At 39.1% G+C, this 22,125-nt stretch overlaps 1 protein-coding gene across 1 annotated transcript in view; it reads right to left on the bottom strand.

Moving 5' to 3' along the window:
• The window catches only part of ZFYVE28 (zinc finger FYVE-type containing 28), a 221,647-nt gene that overhangs the window by 13,401 nt on the left and 186,121 nt on the right, over nt 1–22,125 (bottom strand). The window contains exons 9-11 of the mRNA XM_069071015.1: nt 15,445–15,596; nt 12,149–12,265; nt 10,421–10,525 (exon numbers count right to left, since the gene is read on the bottom strand). Coding sequence (XP_068927116.1) covers nt 10,421–10,525; nt 12,149–12,265; nt 15,445–15,596 — 374 coding nt within the window. The remainder of the gene's footprint in view (nt 1–10,420; nt 10,526–12,148; nt 12,266–15,444; nt 15,597–22,125) is intronic.

Below are 22,125 nucleotides of genomic sequence, written 5' to 3'. Positions count from 1 at the left end.
AACTAGTAAGTATCTGAGAGCAAATTTGAACTCAGATCTTCCTGACTTTAGGTCCAGAGCTTTATCCACTGATCTACTTAGATATGTCTTACACATTTAAAATTTAAAATCCTCATTTAAAATACATCTCAAATGCTGTCTCTTCCAGGAATCCCTTCCTGCCCCCCTCTGGCTGATGATAACCTTCCCTACTAGATCTCATATAGAACTGTGATAATTCTCTAAAATTCATTCTTTCATGTTATGTGTATTATTGCCATCTGTGTTGGCTCCTTAGTTATAAGACATACCTTATTGTCGTACTTCACTTTATTGCATGCTGCTGATATTGTGGGATTTTTTTGCCCCTACAAATCTAAGGTTTATAGCAACCCTGCTTCAAGCAAGCCTGTAGGTGCCATTTTTCCAACAGCATGTGCTAATATTCTGTCTCTGCATCATCACATTTTGATAATTCTCACAATATCCAAACTTTTTTCAGTATTATTATATCTATTATGGTGATCTGTAATCAGTCATCTTTGATATTACTATTGCAATTGTTTTGGGGCACCATGAGTTGTACCCACATAAGATGGTGAACTTAATAAGTGTGTGTGTGAGTGTGCGTGTGTGTTTGTGTTCTCCACTGCCCAGCCCCACTCCCTCATTCTCTCCTTCTCAGGCCTCCCTATTCCTTGAGACACAAAATTGAAAACAGGTCAATTAATAATCTCACAATGGTCTCTAAGTGTTCAAGTGAAAGGAAGAGTCAATCTATGTGGCAAACTTCATTTTGTCTTCAAGAAATTGCCACAGCCATCCCAGCCTACAGCAACTACCATCCTGATGAGTCAGCAGCCATCAACCTCGAGGCAAGGCCTTCCACCAGCAAAAAGAATACAACTCACTGAAGGCTCTGATGAGGGTTAGCATTTTTTTTTAAAAGAAAGTATTTTTTCATTAAGATATTAAATTATTTTTAGACATAATACTATTGTACACTTAATAGACTACAGCATAGTGTAAATATAACTGGGAAACCAAAAAATTCATGACTTGCTTTATTGTAATGGTCTGGACTGAACCTGCAATATCTCCAAAGTATGCCTATACCCCTAATTAAAGAGTATGTACCCTGAGGGCAGGGACTGTGACTTAATTAAACTGTATCTCTTCCAGCACCTTGCACAGTGTTATGTTCCCAACGGGAGCTTAAAAAATGTTTATTGTATTATCTTGTATTACACTGTCTTGTCTTGCCTTGTATTATACTATATTGTATCTAATTCTTCCTCATTTCCTAGCTACTTCCTTCTTGCTTACAAGCCTGTTCAGGCCTTCCCAATCCTAAAAGACTTTTTCAGTGACTCTACTACAACATAGCTATTGGCCATCCTTTTTTTTTTTTTTTTTTTGGCCACCCTTGAAAGAATAATCTACCAATGTCTCTTCTTTCTCACCCTCCACATCTTCAATGTTCTAAAATTTGGAATCTCTCCACATTAATCTATTGAAACTGCTTTCTCAAAGGTCAAGAATGACCTCGTGATTTCCAAATCTGGTTGCCTCTTTTTTCAGTCCTTATCCTCCTAAACATCTCTGACACTTAATAGTCCCCTCTTTCTGGCCTTCTCCTTCCTTAACTTCAGAGACAGTCTATATATTGAGTTTTTCCTTTTCTCTTTGTAATCTCCACTCTCTGCCTCCTTTATCTTCTTGGATATTCCACAGGGTTCTGTCCTCTGACTTTTTTTCCTTTTTTTTACTCAACAGATTTATATTTTTAGCCCTGATGTCTTACCAAGCTTGAAGCTCACATCTTCAAACCACATATAAGCCAAACTCCTACCTGAATTTTCTAAGTATCCCTCAAAATCCTCATGTGCCAAACCAATCATCAAAATCCATCCCTCCTACCTTGATTGTTTATTCCAGTTGCACCACAATTCACCCATTCTTCTCATATTTCAAACTTCTGTCTTCCTAAGACCTAGTATAATACTTTTTACTTTTCTCATCTCCTTATCTTGTTTTATTTTGTATTATAGTAGTTTTAGTATGTGTGTTTCATGCTCCTTAATCAGTCTATACCCTCCATGAAGGTAATGGCCACATTATATAGTGTTCACAGACCTGGAAGTCACCTTAGAGAGACTATGTCCACTTCACACAAAGACACTGTGTCCCCGAGAAGTTAAGAGGCTTGCCTAAGTGCACACAGACGGTGTCTGAGGGAGGACACGACCGCGGGTCCTCCAGCTCCGCCCCAGGGCCCTTTCTAGCCCATTATTGTAGGTATTTAGAATGCTGGATGAATTTTTACAATTGTCATCATATCTTTCTCTGTTGTGAGGGAGACAGCAGCTAACTCTGGGGTTATCTTGTAGTATTCTATATGCCTTTGACCCTGTTTTGTTTCTCGAATGCTCCATGCCAGACCTTTCTGGGAAGCTATGTTGTCCTTGGCAGGTATATTTCTAAGTCTAACAATAATGAGATAGGCTACCAGTCACTCTTCTACAATAAATTTTCAAAAAATACTGTGCAAAAGTTTTTTCATGAGAGGATAAAATGAAAGATGATGTGAAATGCAGTCAGTTTTGTGAACTAGCTTGCAAGCAAAATCCTAGAACAGAGCTGGAAGCTGTGTCCATAGAACATTAACTATATTTGCTTTGTTTTATTTTTTATCTTGTTCCTGAGCCACTAAGCTCCATGAGTTCTATGTGTAAGAAAAAACAGAAACATATAAATCCCCAGTTTCAGAAGCCCTCTCTATAAGGACTTTTGAGATCAGCCAAGCAGTTTATAAAGTGTATATCAGGAAGAATTCTATCTTTATGCCAAATGGTTCTGCAAAGGAGAAAGCTTAGTCATTTGAGTGCTCAGGAAAGCAAATACAGAGGAGAAGAGAGGAACATGTGACCTGATAGGCTAAGGGCAAATTAATACTCAAATATGAAAGGCAGAAAATAAGTATTTAATGGAAAACAAGAATTTAATCACCATTATATTAATGAGAGAAAAATCCACAGTACTAGAAGAAAACATGGACAGAAAAGCGGAAAGATAATTACTTAATTAAATAGTTCAGATAAAAGAATCAATGTGATAGTGGAAAATTATTTAAAATTTTAGGTAAACACAGAAGACAGGTAATTTAAAAAAATTACTGTTAATATGGTGATAACATATGGAAGGATGATTTTTAAACAACCTCAAAGAAATTCCAATTTATCAAAACACAGAAAGCAGAAAGAAAAAGTCAGTTATTTTAAGGATAAAAATCAAGTCTAGCATGTTTTGTTGCAAAGATAGCTGTGGAAAAGGGTGGGCTAAATGTATTTAACTGAACTTCCAGGAAGGAACAAATTAAACTTGATTTGGCCGGGCTGGCCTGCAGAGGGGCAGATGGTGGCCCTAGCAGAGGTCCTTAACATTGCCAAAGCATAATCTTGGCTCTATTACCAATTTTGGTCCCCTGACATGGAGGGCCAAGAGCCCTGCAGAACAGTTCTTATTATGCTATAGGCAATGCGACAGTGACCCCCTCTGGTCAGTCATAAAACATGGCTTAATGGATTCTAGCTTTCTTATTTCAATGAGGATGTGATCAAGGATCATAGAAAATAATGTGTGGGGACTGAGGAAGGGGGTAAGGTATGTGATAAATCTCTCCATGGAGGCTGGTTTGAGATGCCTTAGAATCAAAGAAGGAAAGGCTGGAACATACTAATAGAGAAAAAAACTTCAAGATCCCAGATATTTCTTAGTCCATCACAATCTCCCCTTGGGCAGCTTAGTGGGGTTAGTCAATTTAATTCCATTCAACTAACATTTATTATACATCTATTACATAAAAAGCACTGCTAAATTCTGAGAACACAAAGGTAAAAACAAAACAGGCCTCGACTTCAATAAGTTTATATTCTAATGGGGGAAGGATACAATACATACACCAGTAAGTAAACACAAGGGAGAGAACTTGACATCTCTGGGGAAAATGAAAGGCTTTCTAAGGGGGATGACACCCATGCTGAGCTCCGAAGGAGATGAAGGATCTTAAGACGCAGGTAAAAAAGAAGCACATTTCAGACATGTACGAAGGCAAGAGGGCATGAGATGGATGGATAAGTTAGGGGAACAGCCAGTATGTCAGCTAAAATATAAGTAAGGGCAAACAATATGAAATAAGTCTGGAAAGGGAGGAGGAAGCAGATCCATAGAGGGCCTTAAATGCTAGGTTGGGGAGTTTGTATTTTCTATCAGAGGCAACAGGTAGACACTGGAGACTTTTGAGCAAGGGAATGACATGATTTGTTAGATCTGTGCCTTAAGAATATTAATTTGGTGTCTATTTGCAGGCTGTATTAGAAAGGAAGGAAACTGGAAGCAGAGAGATCAATTAGGAGGCGACTGTAACAGTCCCAGTGGGAAATGATAAGGGTCTGAACTAAGGTAATGGTTATATGAGTAGAGAGGGGAAGAGAGATGCCAGAGATTCCATGGAGGTTGAATCAATGAGACTTGGCAAATTTATTATATATATATATAAGATAAGGTAGAGGAAAGAATCAAGGATAATTCTGAGGTTGTGAACCTGAGAGGCTGGGAGAATGTTGGTGCCCTCCACTGAGGTAGGGAAGTTTGGAAGGGGAGTAGGTTTAAAGCAGGAGATAAAGAGTTCCATGCTGAGTCTGAGGTATTAGTGGTTCAACCAGACAGAGAGGTCCAGCCAGCAGCTGATGATGCAGGACTAGATTTCATGAACAAGATGAGGATCAGAGAGACAAATTTGGAAGTAATCTGAACTAAGTTGTTAAATGAACCCCATGGAAAATGATCCAACCTAATCAGAGGAGAGAGGAGACAACCGTCCAGGACTGACCCACAGAGGATACCCACAATCGATGAGAGGGAAATGGATGATAATCTAAGCAAAGAACACTGAGGAAGGACAAGTAGAGAGCAGGATTCCAGAATTCAAAGGAGAAGAGATTATCTGAGAGAGGAGGTAGCTCACAGTCAAAAGCTACACATGTAAAGTAGAATAACACCTTAAAAAGTCCACTGGATTTAGCAGCTGGCAACCTTGAAGAGGAAAGCTGACATTGCATGGCAAGAGGCAACAGGTGTAGATAACATTTTTTTCTAGGGGTTTGACTATGAAAAGGAGAAGAGCTATAGCTTGTATGGATATGAGAGAAAGAGATGAGGGAAGAGGAGGAAAGACAGCAAGGGCTTGTCTTGATTTCCAAAAGAGGGAAGAGAGTAGAGTCTATAAAAAAAAAAATAGGTCAGTGAGACTGACTTCAGTTCCTGGTGAAATTTTGTAATTATTAAGGAAACTGTAAGTGAACATATTGAAAAGGAGAGTTGTGATCACAAAGGGCCAGTTTGGTTTTAGCAAGAGAAGGTCATTCAGACTAACTTTATTTTCCTTTTTGACATTGTTAGATGATTAACAGATCAGGATGATGGCCGCAGCTATAGTTTACCTACATTATAGGAAAGCATTTGACAAAATATCTCATGTTATTTTCATAGAAAAGAAATGTAGGCTAGATGATAGCACATTTTGTTGGATTTGGAACCAAATGAATGGCTGAATTTGAAGAGTAACCATTAATGTGTTCAGTCGTCTTGGAAGTAGCACTCTTTCTAGTGGAGAGCTTCAGAAATCTATGTCTGCACCAGGCTTTGTAGTTACTGACTTGAATAAAGGCATAGATGATGACATGCTCATCAAATTTGCAGATAACATACTCAATGACAGCGTAGTTTCCAAAAAAGATCTCACAGCTTCCATTACTGAGCTGAATTTAATAAAATGATATTGAAAGTCTCACACTTATGTTAAAAAAAAAATCAGCATCACAAGTACAAGATGGAAGAGGACTGTGCAGACATAAATTGATTTTAGTTGTCTTCAAGCACAATATGAGCTGATTGTGATATGGCAGCCCCCAAAATAATGAGATCTTAGGATCTAGAGTGAGGGGGGCATAATGTCAAGAACTAGGGCGATAACAATCCAATCTGCCTTGGTCAGACCACATCTGTAATGTTCGGTTCTAGGCAATACATTTTTAGGAAGGATACTGATAAGCTAGATAGCATTAAGAGAAGGGCAAGCAGGAGGAGAAAACACTTGGGGGAACATGAGAGCAGTCTTCAAGTAGTTGAAAGACTGACATATAGAAAAGGGATTTGATTTGTTCTGATTGGTCTCAGAGTACAAAACTAAGAGCAAAGAATGGAAGGTATAAAGAGGTAGATTTGGGCTTGATTTGAGGAAAAAACCTACTTTCCTAACAAATTCCTAGTGCATTGCTACGTTCAGAGTTAGTGGGATCTTTAAGAAAATCCTGGATGACCACTTGTTTGGTGCTTTGTAGAAAGGATTCTTATTTAAGTATGGGTTGTTCTGCATGGCCTCTGACATCCCTTCTAACTGTAAGATCCAGTGATTCATACTTGTAGAAAGACAATACTAGATATGGCAAGAAGGAAAAATGTTTAGTCCATCAGCAAGATCTGACTTTAATTCTCCTCTCAAAAGGCATTGCTATTCCGTATTCTCATGGGTGTCTCCTCAGCATAAAAACTATCAATACAAATGACTCTCTTTATTAAAAATCCAAATCAGAATGGTAGGCAATACTTCAAGTTGCTGGAATGTGCCAAAGAAAGCCTCTATCTCAGAGCTAAAAATCCTCAGTTTTTACTTTAAAATATATTCATGTTTTGTTTTTCAAAAGAAGGCTGACATGACACACACTAGACTGGATTTTGCTTTCCAGTACTTGCTACTGTCTTTTCTAGTATATGTTTTCCCTTCAAATACTATTTCTTTTTTTAAAATATTTTATTTATTTATTTATTTTGCTTTCTGGAGGGGAGAGGGCAGGGCAATTGGGGTTAAGTGACTTGTCCAAGGTCACACAGCTAGTAAGTGTTAAGTGGCTGAGGCCCTGGATTTGAACTCAGGTCCTCCTGACTTCAGGGCCAGTGCTCTATTGACTGTACCACCTAGCCACCCCTCAAATCCTATTTCTGTGTCTGAGAATGTGAGCTTCCATTGTTACTCTTAGTAACACTTTCACTGATCCTGGCAAAATAGAAAAATTAATTGTAAATTATTATTGAGTAATTTTCAACTTTATCTGCCTTGACATCTTATTCCCTCTATAAAGCTTTTTCACATTTATATAATTATACTTTTAAATGGATTAATGCTGTTCTTTAGAGAAATTGCATGGGAAATCTTTTACTCTTACTCTGCTAATTGGAAAGAAAAAAAAAAAAACAATTCAAAACACGCCTGAGGAACAAAACAGTATCTCTGGCACACAGCACTGCAATATAACTTCATTTGCTTTTAGGGCATTTTTTAAAAAGACCTTTTGTCTTGACTGCTGCAAATCACATAAAAAAAATGTTTACTGTCTGCTTCCCTCCCCACTTTCTGCTGCCGCCTCCCACCCTACAACTTCACCTGAAAATAATATAATTTCCCATGTGTTAGAATTATCCTTTCAGTTCCTTAAGAAAACCATGACTCTTCCATGATTTAATAAGATCAGAACTAAGGAGTACATGTTTCTTCTGCGGCATTTAAGGGGTAGGTACCCTCACCAGATCCGTCTTTCCAAAGCAAGGTTTGAATTGTGCATAGCCCAAAGCATGCAGAGAGCTTATGCCTGGTTCAAAACAGAGCAGGTGAAATGCCCAAAACGTAAATTGGCTTCCTATCCTATCAATGTGCAATTCTAGGGAAAAGCTGCAGCTTTTCTCTTTAAATTTTCACCAGCATGGACTGGTTTGGTTTTTTTTTAAGTGATTTTCAGAAAATATCATAGGAATCATAAGAATCAGAGCTGCAAGAGATCTTAGAAATTGTTGAGTTCAGTGCTCATTTAGGGATGAAGCAGCAGGCTCAGATCTGCCCAGTCCACACAGTGAGCTTCAGAAATAACAATAAAATCCAGGTTTTCGGACTCCAAGTGCAAAAGCAGGGCTCTTTGTAGTTCACTACACTTCCTCAGCATTGTCCGTCTCTGTAAAATTAAATATAACCTATGAATTAAGGCCAGTTTATTCCGGCCTCCAAAATGTTGATGTTGTTCCGTTTACGCATTTCCACAATGCCAGATGCCATATTAGTAAGTTTTTTTTACTGGCACACATGTACATGGAACAGAGCCAAAAGAGGAAATTGAATGACAGTGCTCTTTATCAAAAGGTATCACATCTCTCCGTAGCACCAGACGTGGACACAGTAAAACCAGGAGATTGTCTTTTGGAGGCTTGTATTGGGAATGGGAGAGGGGGACTGTAACATGTCTGAGGTGATTCAGTAGCAGTACCAGGCAAAGGGACATTCAATCTTTGTGAAGAAGCAATTAGTGGACTGCGCACTGATTTGGGGTTGGGGTTGGGGGAGGAACTCTGCATTTTGGGAGTTTCATAAGTTAACATCTTGAATAGATTAGTATGTAATGCTGCCAAACTGTCTAAAGTGCTTAAAGATTCTGGGTTTGTTTCCTGTCCCAGGTATGTCATTAACCTTAGGGGCATTTCTGTGCCATGAAAACCTCCCTATCTAGGGCGCACCAACTGCTGCGATGCCAATGTGGTCAGCGCCAGCCCATCCTCAAGGAGCCAAGCGAAGGGGAACAAATGCAGGGCTGTCTGTTTTTTGAGTTTTTTTTTTAATGCTTTTTGAAAAATCCTCAAAACAAACCTCCCTGGGTTTGACTGCTGTAGGCCAAGCTGGCCTCATTCTCAGCAGTCCAGTTCCCATCTGGCCGGTTTCCTACCTGGTTTTCAGGTGCTGCCTGCTCTCCATAACTACTTTTTCCTCTTTCACAATATTCTGGCCCTGGGCAGGAATGTAACCCACCTTTTGGAGAGCTGCCAAAAGGCTCTGACATAGAGCAAGGTCAGACAGGGCTGTCTGATGGCAGGCAGTGTTTCTTTTCAGCACTCTCTAAGCTCCACAGAGGTTTCCGACACAAACCTGAAAGCTGACTACCCAGAATACCACTAAAGCTGACCTTGGGGGAAGAGGCTTGAGAGTCGGGGAACATGGAAATGAAAGAAGCCAAATGAGCCAGACAAGCAGGAAAGAGGCAGAGGTCCTCATAATCGAGATGTGAAGGCAGGCAGGAAAAACAGCTGTGATGGTGGGAGGAGAAGTAAAGAACCCTGGGAGCACAAGCTACCATCCTGTGAACACCAAGGGCTCTGACAGAGCTGGTGGCAGGTGGAAAGGAGAAGCAGCTCATGCATTTCTCCCCTTGCTTCCTGACTCCTCCAGAGAGGAAGCTGGGTGTCCCTAAGGGCTCTCTGCTCACTTCAACTTCTTTTTTGCTTCCCTCTCTTTTTAAATGCATACTTTGGTTTCCAAGCTTTTTAACAGTGATAGAAAATATTTGCCAACATACTCGAACATCTCTAATTTACTTACTGACCTTGTGTTTAGAGGAAGGGGAGATCAAGCATTCATTCCCCATTCCTAGACAAGAAACTGGTCAGCAGAATTAGGTCTTGGGGCTAATATAAGACAATTGGGGAAGAGAGGGGAGGCGGCGAGGGGCTAGTGGCAGAGGTTGGTATTATACTTTGCTTGCCTAGCAAGAAACTGAGATCAATATATTCCTGGTTTAAAATTGGTAGCTGGTAATTACCCTCGAGCTGTAAGTGAGAAAAGCATGAACATTTCATTCTCCTCTTTTGCTAGAGGCAATGATATTTTGTGAGGTCATTGAATTTGAAAAGAAATTGAGCCACAATCTCCACAGAGAGAGGGCTGAGTTCTTATAAAGGGAAAGCAATAACCCTGCAGAGGATTGGCCTGTTAAGGCCTACAAGGAAGGCAAGGGGAGTGAGTGGAACTAGCATGCTCAGGAGGGCCTCCGGCTCATGGGATGATTGATAGCTTTGTCTGCTTTACTCTCCAGCATCCCCTGTGACTTAAAGACTATAGTTTTCATAAGGTAGATCAAAATAGCATCTCTTACTTTTGAAATTTGGGCACTTGGGTGGTGCAGTGGATAGAGTGCCCAGCCTGGAGTCAGGAAGACTAATCATCCTGAGTTCAAATCTGGCCTCACATATGTACTAGCTTCGTGATCCTGGGCAAGCCACTTAACCTGTTTGCCCCAGTTTCTCATCTGTAAAACCAGCTGGAGAAGGTAAAGGGCAAACCACTTCAGTATCTTCACGAAGAAAACCTCAAATGGAGTCGTGAAGAGTCCAACAGGACTGGAAAGGAAGTAAACAATAGATTTTCTGAAATTTCTGATTTATGAATTTTGCTGTTGCTTCTACTAAGCTATATTTGTGAAGCTGGACATTGTTCCTATTTTCTGTCTCCTCCTCCAATGATCCCTCCACCCTCTGGAATCTCAGATTCACAGAAATTCCCAAGTACCTTCAAAATCTCCATCTCTTGCCTTTGCTGCAAGTTCAGAAGAAGATATTGTTTCTTGGCAAAGGGCACAGTCTTCCAGAGCTGCACTTCTTAAATTCTGATTTACTGAAAAATAAAGCACAATTTGAATACACTGATATGTGTCCATAAGAAATTCATCCTCTGCAGCAAACAAGTGCGGTCTGGAGTCAAGAGTTAAAAATGAACTCTAACCCTACCCATTAGAGATCCCTCTAAAGTCTTAGAGAGGACTAGAGTGAAAGGAAGGCTTTGGGTGTGTCTGGGGAGTGAAAACTTGAAAACTTCTCAGAATTCTTTTACAAATAGGTGTCAGTTCTGAGAGTCGACTTCCCTCTTCCCCTACCTTCACTTCTGCTGTCAATCAGCAGCAAGCCTTTTCTGGAGTCTTCTGACCTCTACCCTTATCAGCATTTGGCCCTTTAGGGTTTTTCCCACCTTCAACCTTGCTGGCAACTTTAGTCCCTCCCTTCTTCACTTTGGGGTTTGCCAAGTAAGGATAGGTACCTTTGAATTGGCCATTTCCCATTTCCCTGTTCTTTGCAAGCCCGCCTCCCAGCCACTGAGGGATAGTGGTGGGCTTCCCTGTCATTTGGCATTGGGGAAGATTTTCTCCCTGAGACTTAAGCCTACTTCTCAGCCAATGGGAGAAGGGACAGCCCGGGGGGAAAGGGAGCTTGACTGCAGTAGGGTATAAATTCTTGTTCTGCCTTTTGTAACTCCCCTCCTCTTCATGATCAGTCATGGGGAGGACTGCCCTCTTTTCTTGGGAGAAGAGAATAAAATTTTCTGTCTTATCCTAAGAAATCTCCATGTTCTTGATTAAATTTTGGATGGGGTTTTTCATCCCACACAGGTGTCTTCTGAAATAAAGCACTGTCTCAGGATGCCATCCCCCCCCCCCCCCAAACCCCCGGTGAGGTAGTAGAAAGGCACTGGACTTGGAGTCAGAAGATCTGGTTTTGAATTTGATCCTTCTTACCTGCTTCTCACTGAACCTGGAAAGTCTGTGATACATAAATGCTATCTCTTCCCTGGACATGAATGGTCTTGGAGTTAGGAAGATTAAACATCTTTATGTTTAATCTTAGTAGCTTTATGCTACTAAGCCAAATCACTTAACTTCTCTGAGACTCAGTTTTTTCATCTCCAAAGTGAGTGTAATTATATTTGTACTTCCTTTGTAAATCTAAAAATGCTATGTAAATGAAAGTTACTATGACATTACAATCTATGATATGTATGTGTATTATCTGTATATGTACAGTGTTTTGAGAAACTAGCATGAGGTAGTCCCAGGTGACTGTATGTTTTCTCACGATTTGGAAATGTGTTTCTGTCACAGTCAAACAAGGATTCAAAGAATCTGATTGAGAATAATTTGAAGACATAGATATGCTGAATTTTTAATTAGAGTTTTTACCTTTAAAAATATGAATGAACAAAGCATTTACTAAGTGCTTATTCTGCATTGACTTTTTTTTTATTCCACATTGTACTAAGTGCTAGGAATACAAATTTTAAAAGGTAGTCCTTGTTCTCAGAGCTCCCATTCTAATGGAGGAAATATTTTTATTACATGTAAAAGCACTGTCATCTAAAGATGGCTTTAATAAGGGCTATGAAATATGATTTTCTGTATGACTCAAATTCCTGTCATGTATACTGTAGCACCATGAATTAAATAAACATTTCATTCACAATACTTACCTTTCTTTAACTTTTCCCCATCTTCTGTGTCTGGTTTAGTTGCCATAACTTCAAATAATGTCTTAAGAATACTTCGTAAATCACTTGCATAATTTGTTTGCAACTGATCAGCAACACCTAGGAGAGATGGGGAGAAACCAAAGACCAGTTACTCATTCGTATTATATCAATTAATGAAAATAAAGTGTTATCATGATGTTTCAAAAATTACATAGATATCTATAAGGATAACATGCCCTTAGAACAGTCATGGAGACAATAGTCTCCACTCTACTCCCACTCAGGGGAAAGATCTATCTGGGTGGAAAGGAAAGATTATTGTTTTGTTTTTAACCCATGGATCCATTAAGAAAAATCATGGTATCTGATTAATCAAAATCTAAGACATTATCCAGATCCCCATAAGTAAGTAGTAATGTACCCCAGTTTGTGGTTAGAAGGAATGATCTTCCTTCTTTGCATCATTCCATAAGGAGGGAGTATGCACCATGGTACAAACCTAGAATCTGGATTCAGAGGACTCAGGTTTAATCCCCAGCTCTGCCTTTTTGCTACCTAGCATCTCTGTAAAATGAGAAGGTCTAGCCAGATGTCCTTCCAAATATATGTGAGTGTATACATACATATCCACATATATATCTATGTACCTATATATATGCATATGTATATGTATGTGTATATATAGATTATATTTGCACCCGATACAGGGCTGTGCAGAAAACAGAGACTTCTAGCTCCCTATCCTGAACTATGCAGCAGTTTCCCCTCCTTGTTTTGATAACTGCATCTTGATCCTAATTCAACTGTTGTTCACTACCCATGAAATGAACCACTGAGCAGATGATTCAATCATTCATTCATTCATGCTTCTCCCCACCCATGAAATATTCATGGAATACCAGGATGAGTCAGGTACTATGCTAGACAGCAGGATGTTCAAAGACGAGCAAGTCTTTGTCCTTATAGATCAGACAGTCTAGTGGAAGAGATGTAAGAACTATGCAACAAAGCTGAAGGAAATACAGAAAAGAAGAAAGGCACAAAGTCTGATGAAAGTTCATAGGAAGGAGAGTTTGTTTCTAGCAAAGAAGAACAGGCAATCTGATCTAGGCCTTAGAAGATGAGAAGAAAAGAGGAAAGGACGTTTTAAGAAGCATAGAAGCAACAGGCCCTCCCTACTAAGTGACACAAAACATCAATTAGTTATCGTGATGTACAGAGTGGCATAAGCATGCTTCATGATAATATCTCAGTCTTTCCATCTGTAAAATAGGGAGAGGGGCAGTCAAAGTTACTGAGGTTTAAAGTTATTCATCTTTTGTGGATCTCAGTTCCCTCTCTTATAAAAAGAGGGGGTTGGATTAGATGGCCTCTAAGGCTGCTTCAGCTCTTAAACTTACGATCCTATTTCCACTGCCACCATGCAAGTTCTTGCCTTCTATCAGACTATAATATTATATTAGCCTCCTTATTGTTCCCCCTAACTTTAGTAGCCACACTCACCAATTTAACTTACACTGATGAAAAAGGAATCTTTCTAAAACGCCACTAATACACGTTCACTCCCTAGAATGAATTTTTATCACTAACTGACATTACTTATTACATCTAAACCTAGGCTGCCATTCAAAGGTCTTCATTTCTTGCTGCATTACCTAATCAACACTATTAGCTACAATTCCCCTCAAAGGACTTCCCACTCTATTTAAGCCAGTTCCACCATTATTTCAGGTTCTAAAGTTTACAACCTCACAATTATTCTCAATTAATCACTCTCACTTTATAGTCCCCATCAGCTGCCAATTCGTGTTATTTCTACCTCTGTGACATTTCTTTCATCTGTCCCCTCTTTGCTCTTCACACAGCCCCTCTACCCATTGTTCAGAGCTTAGACCCTCACCACCTTTTGTCTAGACTACTGCAATGATGCCTAATTGGTCTCCTCAAGTCTCTTGTTTCTCTAGTTCATACAGCTGCCAGAGTCATTTTCCTTAAAAGCCATCTGACAATGTCATTTCCCTATTCAGTAAACTCCAATTACTCACCATTGTCTCCATGACAAAATATAGACTTCTCTGCTTGGCCTTTCAAGCCCTTCACCATCTGGCCCTGATCTCCCATTTATAGGCTCATCATAGATTTATTCTCCTTCCTATACTCTACCCTCCAGCCAAACTGGATGATGTTGTTCTTCATACATGGCCCTCAATCTCCCATCTTTATACCTCTGCAATATGCAAATGCATGGTTTGAATTTTTTTCCCTTCTGCCTTATAGAATGCCTGACTTACCTTAAGAATCATCTCAAACCCCAGGACCTTCTACACGATGCTTTTCCTGATACCCCCCAGCTTCTAGCTACTTTGTATTTATCGGGTCCATATACTTACTTTCTATCTGTCTGTCTGTCTGTCTATCTATCTATCTATCTATCTATCTATCTATCTATCTATCTATCCATCTATCTATCTATCCATCTATCTATCCATCCATCCATCCATCCATCCATCCATCCATCCATCCATCCATCCATTAAACTATCTATCTATGTTGTCTCCTCTGATAGAATGTAAGCTCCTTGAGGGCAAAGATAGTTCCATGTTTATCTTTGTATCTCCTACTATGTGCCTGGCACATAGTAGGTGGTTAATAGTGCTTGTTGATTCAATGAGGCTCAGTTTTCCTTCTGCAGAAATGGGGATAACCACACTTTCATTCTATGTACCTTATGGGGCCATTGTGAAGAAAAACACTTTTTAAATCTTAGAGTGCCATATGAATTGAGTTATCATTGTTATTATTGCTTCCTGAGGCAGCCTGTTCAATTTCTGAACATCTAAAATCATTAGGAAATTTTTCCTTATATTGAGCTGACATATCTATCTATTGCTTCTACCCACGGAGGCAGATTTCAGCATTACATATTGAAGGCTGGTGATATTATACTCACTTTGAAAGATCACATAAATGACAATTTAAAAATCATCTCCAGTGCTACTGTATGTGTAACCATCTGTCTATATTAGGAAGAAGAGGTTAAGTCAAGCTTAAATCCTTATAATCTATCAGTTCCTATCCATTCACTATCTAGATGGGATTATCAAGTTCCTTCTAGGCCTAGTTTTTGAAAAAAAAAAACATGCATCACAAAAATCTTCCAGTGTTAAAGTTTATAAACTGTAGGAGGGGCTACTTTCTCTCTACGAGATTTCTAAGCACCCCGAGACTTAACAAAGAATGAGCAATAGTTATCTTGAGCTTATCCAAAGAAATTTTTTAAAATGCAGAGATCATACCTGATATGCAGACAAAAAGTCGGTGGATTAAGTCACTGCTACTGTGAAACCTAGATCTGATCTTTTCCCTCGTAGCCCTTTTTGCAGCCTGTAAGGCCAGCTGGATCTCCTCTTGGTCAGGGCCATCTGAGGAACAGGAGCTTGTCTTGCTGCTGTTCAAAAAGCACATAGGGTAAAGGGTGGTTAACAGACATTCATTTCTCTTTTTAGATAATAACCTTTTAATGGATTATTTCTGTTGAAAGCCCATCGCTGTCAAGTGGTACAAACAAGGGTTAGTCTGTGTTTGCCAATATTTTTATACGATGATATTGTAATACTTTGATGGATCTGTGGTCTTATCAGCATTGGTAGTCCTTTCCCTGACACAGATTGACCAGCCCATTAATTCCATCTCATCCTGAATAATTCCTACCTATATTTTCCTTTCAGTCCTCACTAAAGGATCCACCCAATGAGTTGTAGGTGTTCCTCTGAGTTGTGTTTTATTTTTTTTCAATATTTCATGGATACTAGTGTGACACTCAGTTTGTCTGTCTGTATTCTGGCTATAAGATCAGTCCACATGGCATCTTTTCCAACTGAATTCCAAATGAAGTCTTTATTTCATTGTATGTTTTTTTTTTAAAGGAATAAAGGACATTCAATAAGTGATTTAAATTAAGAAAAAAGATTTACCATGGGAAGACTGCTCTATGACCAATGGTTTTCTAAGATACTTGTGTTAAATATGGTTTCTTTCATAGTGTCCTTTCTCTTTTTTAAAACTATTTGTAGTGGAAGTAATACCAGGTGCAACATTTGCAATAATTAGTATTCTCAAAGCAGTTCACCAATGTTTGTCAGTACACATCTTTGAAACTGTTTAAATATCCCTGTTCTCTAAGTGAGAAAACCAAAGGAAGAAGACAAGTATTTGTCCAAGGCCTCATTATCCCAGTCAGTAAGCTGGAGCAAGAGCAGAACTCTGAAGTTCTGACAGTACACTCTCACTTGAAATCAAATGATAATTGTAGACTGACACAATGTCAGATTATTGACTTGGAAATGACTGTGGTGAGTCCAATTAATGGCAATAACTACTCTGTAAGATCACACAAGGTGAACAAGGAGGTTGGGAGAGAAGAACTTTGACTATTAGTGGTTTCATCTTATTTAACTAAGTTAGAAAAAAAAATCATTAAACAGAATGTTTAAAGTTTTCTTGCTTCCAAGGTCCCTTTCAGCTATATTTATATGATCCTATCTATTTTCCTTGCCTGCAGCTTTGATTCAGTACATCTGTCCACAGAGACTAAAAAGAGATCGAGATAGCTTATCTGTACCCTTAGGTTATAACATGAGTGATATTAGGTCAGTTGGAGGTTTAAATGTGCAACTGCAGATGTTTAAACACTAAAATGAGTATCATACCATCTGAGCAAAGAAACATGTAAAAATTATCTGTTTTTGTTCAGAATGCTTTGTTAGACATGAAAAGAGCTACAAAGTTTAAATAAGACCCTGTTGGGTAGCTATCCCCCCTGAGGCTTAAAGTGACATTACACAGTGTTCAGGCAGTGGTTATCAATCCCGTGGATTAGACAAACCCTTTGTTTCTTTTCCTTTCTCTACTACACATGTTGGTTTTTTACTGTGATGGGAGAGAAGAGAAGAATGGAAAGTCAAATTAGTAAAGTTTGCTACGTTTCTGTAAATCACAGGATCATAGATTTTGAAGTTGGAAAGGACCTTAGAGATCATTTAGTTCAACCTCATCATTTCAAAGTCAAGGAAGCTAAGAACCAGAGGGATAATGACCTTCCCATGATCACACACCAGGAAATGGTACAGCCATGACTTGAACCTAGGTCCTCAGACTTGAAATCCACTGCTCTTCCTACTATATCACACTGCCTCAGTCTTTACACTATATCCAACTGCTTCAAATCTTCCTTCCTAAAATCATTCCTAATATGAAACCATCATCTAAAATAAGGAACTGGTGCTATTTGCTGAGGTTTGTTACCTATGCTAGGTGATACTAGACTATATTTCAATATGTCACTGAACTAAGTAAGGCTTATAAAACTGAGACTTCGGAGGATGGCGTCTTTCTACATGACAAGTTGGTAACATTTCATATAATTAACATATATTTATCAAGTACTGATATGTACAAGGGAGGTTATACTGGGTTCTTTATGAACTGAAGAAACTCTGTTAGGTTCTACCATGCTAAGAAGGCTTGATATCCAGAAAATAGACTATGTTTACTCCACTAAATCAAAATCATAGGAACCAAGTAGTCCAACCTATATGCCTAATTGATAATTTAATAATAATAAAAATAGGTAGAATTTATGCAACATTTTTAATGATCACAAAATACTTTACATATACTATATTATTTAATCCTTACAATAATCCTGTGAGGTAGGTGTGTAAGGTATAAGAGACATTTGTTTCCACACAAATTATAATTCCTACTGATGGCTGTCAGAGACAAAAAGGGCTTACAGAGAGCAGCAGGGGATGTTGGCTGCCTGAAAATCAGCATATCTGCTACTTTTCTTTGTTCTGGAAAGGCCTCTTCCTATGTATTAAAAGAGCTCGGTCTCGGGCAGAGTCAAGATGGTGGAGTAGAAAGAGGACTTCCATGGGGCTCCCGCTTCTACCTCCTTCAATTCATGTAAAAGGTGACTCTGAAGAAACTTTGGAGCTACAGAACCCACAAAATGACACAGAGAAGCTAACCTCCTGCTGAAGACAGCCCGGTAGGAAGTGGCCAGCACAGTGCTCTGGGACCCGAGGTTTTAGCCTCAGGGCAGGCCTGACCAACCACCAGCTGGAGGGACTTCAGATCACTAGTGGCTGTGGTGGTTTCCAGACTATCAACACATAGATGCTAAGGACATAGTTAGAGGTCAGTGCAGTGTGGACTTTGGGATCCAGTAGTTTGGGAGTGCAGTCGGCCTTTGCTCCTGGGGCAAGAAATGGCTAAGGTGCCGCGCTGCAGCCAAATAGCTGCTTCAGCTCCTGGCCTGCAGATTGTAGGGGGACCAAACATCCATTCTGAGGGGTAATCGCTCTTTCTTTAACCTGTTTGGATATGCATTGCAGTTTAGGGTGGAGGTCCTGGGGTGTGTGACCAGCTTGCCAGACAATGTGGAGGCTTCAGAGAGGGCACCCAACTAATACCTTTGGCAGCTGAGAAAACCCCAGTTTTGGGACAAAGCTCCCCTGTCTGATAGCAGAGTCCTACTGTGGCAAAAAGTCCAAAAGTCAAGTTACTGAGTGGCAACGTGAGCAAACAAGGGAAGCAAGGCAAGCAGAGCAATCCAACTTTACACTCCTATTTTGGAGACAAAAAGGATCAAAGCATGGAACAGGAGGGAGACAGTGAAGTCAGAACTCCTGCACCAAAAGCTTCCAATAAAAATATGAACTGGTTACAGGCCATAGAGGACCTTAAGAAGGATTTTGAAAACCAAATAAGAGAAGTGGAGGAAAAATTGGGAAGAGAAATGAGAATGATGCAAGAAAATTATGAAATGAGAGTCAACAACCTGACTGAAGAAAATAACACCTTAAAAAACAGACTAACTCAAATGGCAAAAGAGGTTCAAAAAGGCAATGAGGAGAAGAATGCCTTAAAAAGTCGAATTTGCCAGAAGGAAAAAGAAACTCAAAAGCTCACTGAAGATAATCATTCTTTCAGAATTATATTGGAGCAAATGGAAGCTAATGACTTTATGAGGAAACAAGATACTATTAAACCGATCCAAACAACTGAAAAAATAGAAGGCAATGTGAAATATCTCACTGGGAAAACCACTGACCTGCAAAATAGATCCAGGAGAGATAATTTAAAAATTATTGAACTACCTGAAAGCCATGATCAAAAAAAGAACCCAGAAATTCTCAAGGAAAATTGCCCTGATGTTTTAGAACCAGAGGGCAAAACAGAGGTTGAAAGAATCCACCCATCACCTCCTGAAAAAGATCCCCAAAATAAAACTCCTAGGAATATTACAGCCAGGTTCCAGAATTCCCAGATTAAGGAGAGAATATTACAAGCAGCCAGGAAGAAACAATTTGAACATTGTGGAAACACAATCAGGATAACACAAGATCTGGCAGCTTCCACACTGAGGGATCAGAGGGCTTGGAATATGATATTCCGGAGGTCAAAGGAACTGGGATTAAAACCAAGAATCACCTACCCAGCAAAACTGAGTATCATGTTTCAGGGGAAAATATGGTCATTCAGTGGAATGGAGGACTATCAAGTATTCTTGATGGAAAAACTAGAGTTGAATAGAAAATCTGACATTCAGTTACAAGAAGCAAGAGAAGCATGAGAAGGTAAACAGGGAAAAGAAATCATAAGGAACTTATCAAAGTTGAACTATTTATATCCCTACAAGGAAAAATCATAATTATAACTGATGAAACTTTTTTCAGTATGAGAATAGTTGAAGGGAATACAAAAGAGTGTGTGTGTGTATATACACACAGACCTATGTATATATACATATATGTCTAGATAGGAGTATGAATACATATGTGAATGTGTGTGTATATGTGTACAGGTATACATAGAGGGCACAGGGCCAATTAAATAGGAAGGGATGATACTTAAAAGGTGATATTAAGAGGTGAGAGAGGAATATAATGAAAGGAGATGAGGAAAGACAGAATGGAGTAAACTATCTCATATAGAAGAGGCAAGGGAAAATGGTTACAAAGGAGGGGAAGAACAGGAAGGCAAAAGGGAATGGGTTAACCTTATTCTCACTGAATTGGGCTTAGGGAGTGAATGGCATACACACTAAATAGGGTATCTCACAATACAGGAGAGTAGCGGGGAAGGGGATGAGAAGGGGGATGATGGAAGGGAAGGCAGGCTGGAGGGGAGGGAAGTTGGAAGCTCCCACTTTTGAAAAGGGACAGGATAAAAGTAGAGAATAGAAAAAGTGGGAGATGGGATAGGAGGGAGTGAAATATAGTCAGTTTTTTACAATATATCCACTATGGAAATGTTTTGCATAGCTACACATGTACAACCTATACTAAATTGCTTATCTTCCCAGTAAGGGTGGGTGACAAGTGAGGAAGGGAATGAATCTGGAATTCAAAGTTTTAAAATCAAATGTTTAAATATATATATATATATATATATATATATATATATATATACTATTATTAATATTATATTACATGTAACTGGGAAATAAGACATACAGGCACTGGGGCATAGAGATCCACCATACCCTACTGAAAAGGCAGAGGGGGTATGGGAGAAGATATGGGAGAGAGCAGATTGGAAGAGTGGATATCCAGTGGGATCACTATTTTGGGGTGGTGGGTAGGGGAAAAATGGGGAGAAAATTTGTAACTCAAAATCTTGTGCAAATGAATGATGTAAACTAGAAGTTAATAAAGCATTTGATTAAAAAAAAGAGCCCAGTCTCTCTCACAGAGGATGAGGATTAGATTCATTATAATGAGACTTTTATTGTTGATATCCTGGGTTTGAATCTTCATACTCATGCTTTTGGTCAGTTCTCTTAGCATGAGAGAGGAATTTTCAACTGCTATCTGATGCACACAAATGAGGAGGGGACTAAGAGTATTCCTTTATTTAATAAAGAATAAAGTAAAAGAAGGTGAGAAGGGGGTGGGGGAATTGAAATGTAGAAATGATAAGATGTAGTGAAGGGGTGGGATTCAGTGAACCCTGGAATGCTGGCCAATGGGAGGCAGGTGGGAAATTCAAATTGAAAGCAGGGCATAGAAACCTGGTATTTGTCTGTAGCAAATGTACTCTCCATTCAGGAGGACCCATTCACTAGGAATATAAAATAATTAGCTAAAATAAAACAAAAGCTTTTCTGACTTCTCAACAAGCAATGTATCTTTCTTTAAAGTGAGCATGTTTCTCACAGGTATTATTATAATTTCCATTTTACAGGTGAGGAAACTGAGGCTGAGAAAGGTTAAGTGATTTCTCCATGATTTCTTTGGTGCAGGCAGTTCCCTTTGTTATAGAAACTCCATCCACCATTGTAGACTGTCAATTTATCTGTATTTATTGTCACAGAGAGCTGCTGGGAGCCCTGTGAAATTAAATGACACAATGAAGTTAAATCATATGTTGGAGGCAGGGCTGAAATCCAACTCTTTCTAACTCTTAAGACCAGTCTCATATTTTTTATATTAGACTGCCTTGCCATCTGTCTAAAAATAGTGTCAAAAAGGAAATGAACTTAGTCTAACTTGACCTGTTCTTGATGAAGTCATTATGGCTCTTTGTGAACACCACTTCCTTTTTTTCTTCCTCAATTAACAAGCATTTATCTTCTCTCATTCCCAAGCCCCAATCCAAAAGATAAAAGAAAAACAAAGACCTTGTAACAAATATGCACAGTCAAGCAAAGCACATTTTCATAATGGCTAGGTCCAAAAATGAATGTTTTATTCTGTTTCTTGTATTCATCACCTTTCAGAAATTGTATCATCACCAGTCCTCTCGAATTGTGATTGGTCATTGCACAGATCAGAATTCTTAAATCTTTAAAAGAAATATGCTTCCAAAATACTGCGATTATGCAAATCATTCTCCTAGTTCTTCTCAAATCACTGCATCAATTTCATCCAAATCTCCCCAAGCCTCACTGAATCCATCCTTCTTGTAAT

Source organism: Petaurus breviceps, unplaced genomic scaffold, assembly GCF_028583685.1.
Source record: "Petaurus breviceps papuanus isolate PSGF00001 unplaced genomic scaffold, PetGlider_PUasm1.0 140, whole genome shotgun sequence".
In the NCBI taxonomy this organism is placed as follows: domain Eukaryota; kingdom Metazoa; phylum Chordata; class Mammalia; order Diprotodontia; family Petauridae; genus Petaurus; species Petaurus breviceps.
The sequence above is the reverse complement of the archived record's forward strand: the minus strand, read 5'-3'. Positions and strand labels throughout refer to the sequence as shown.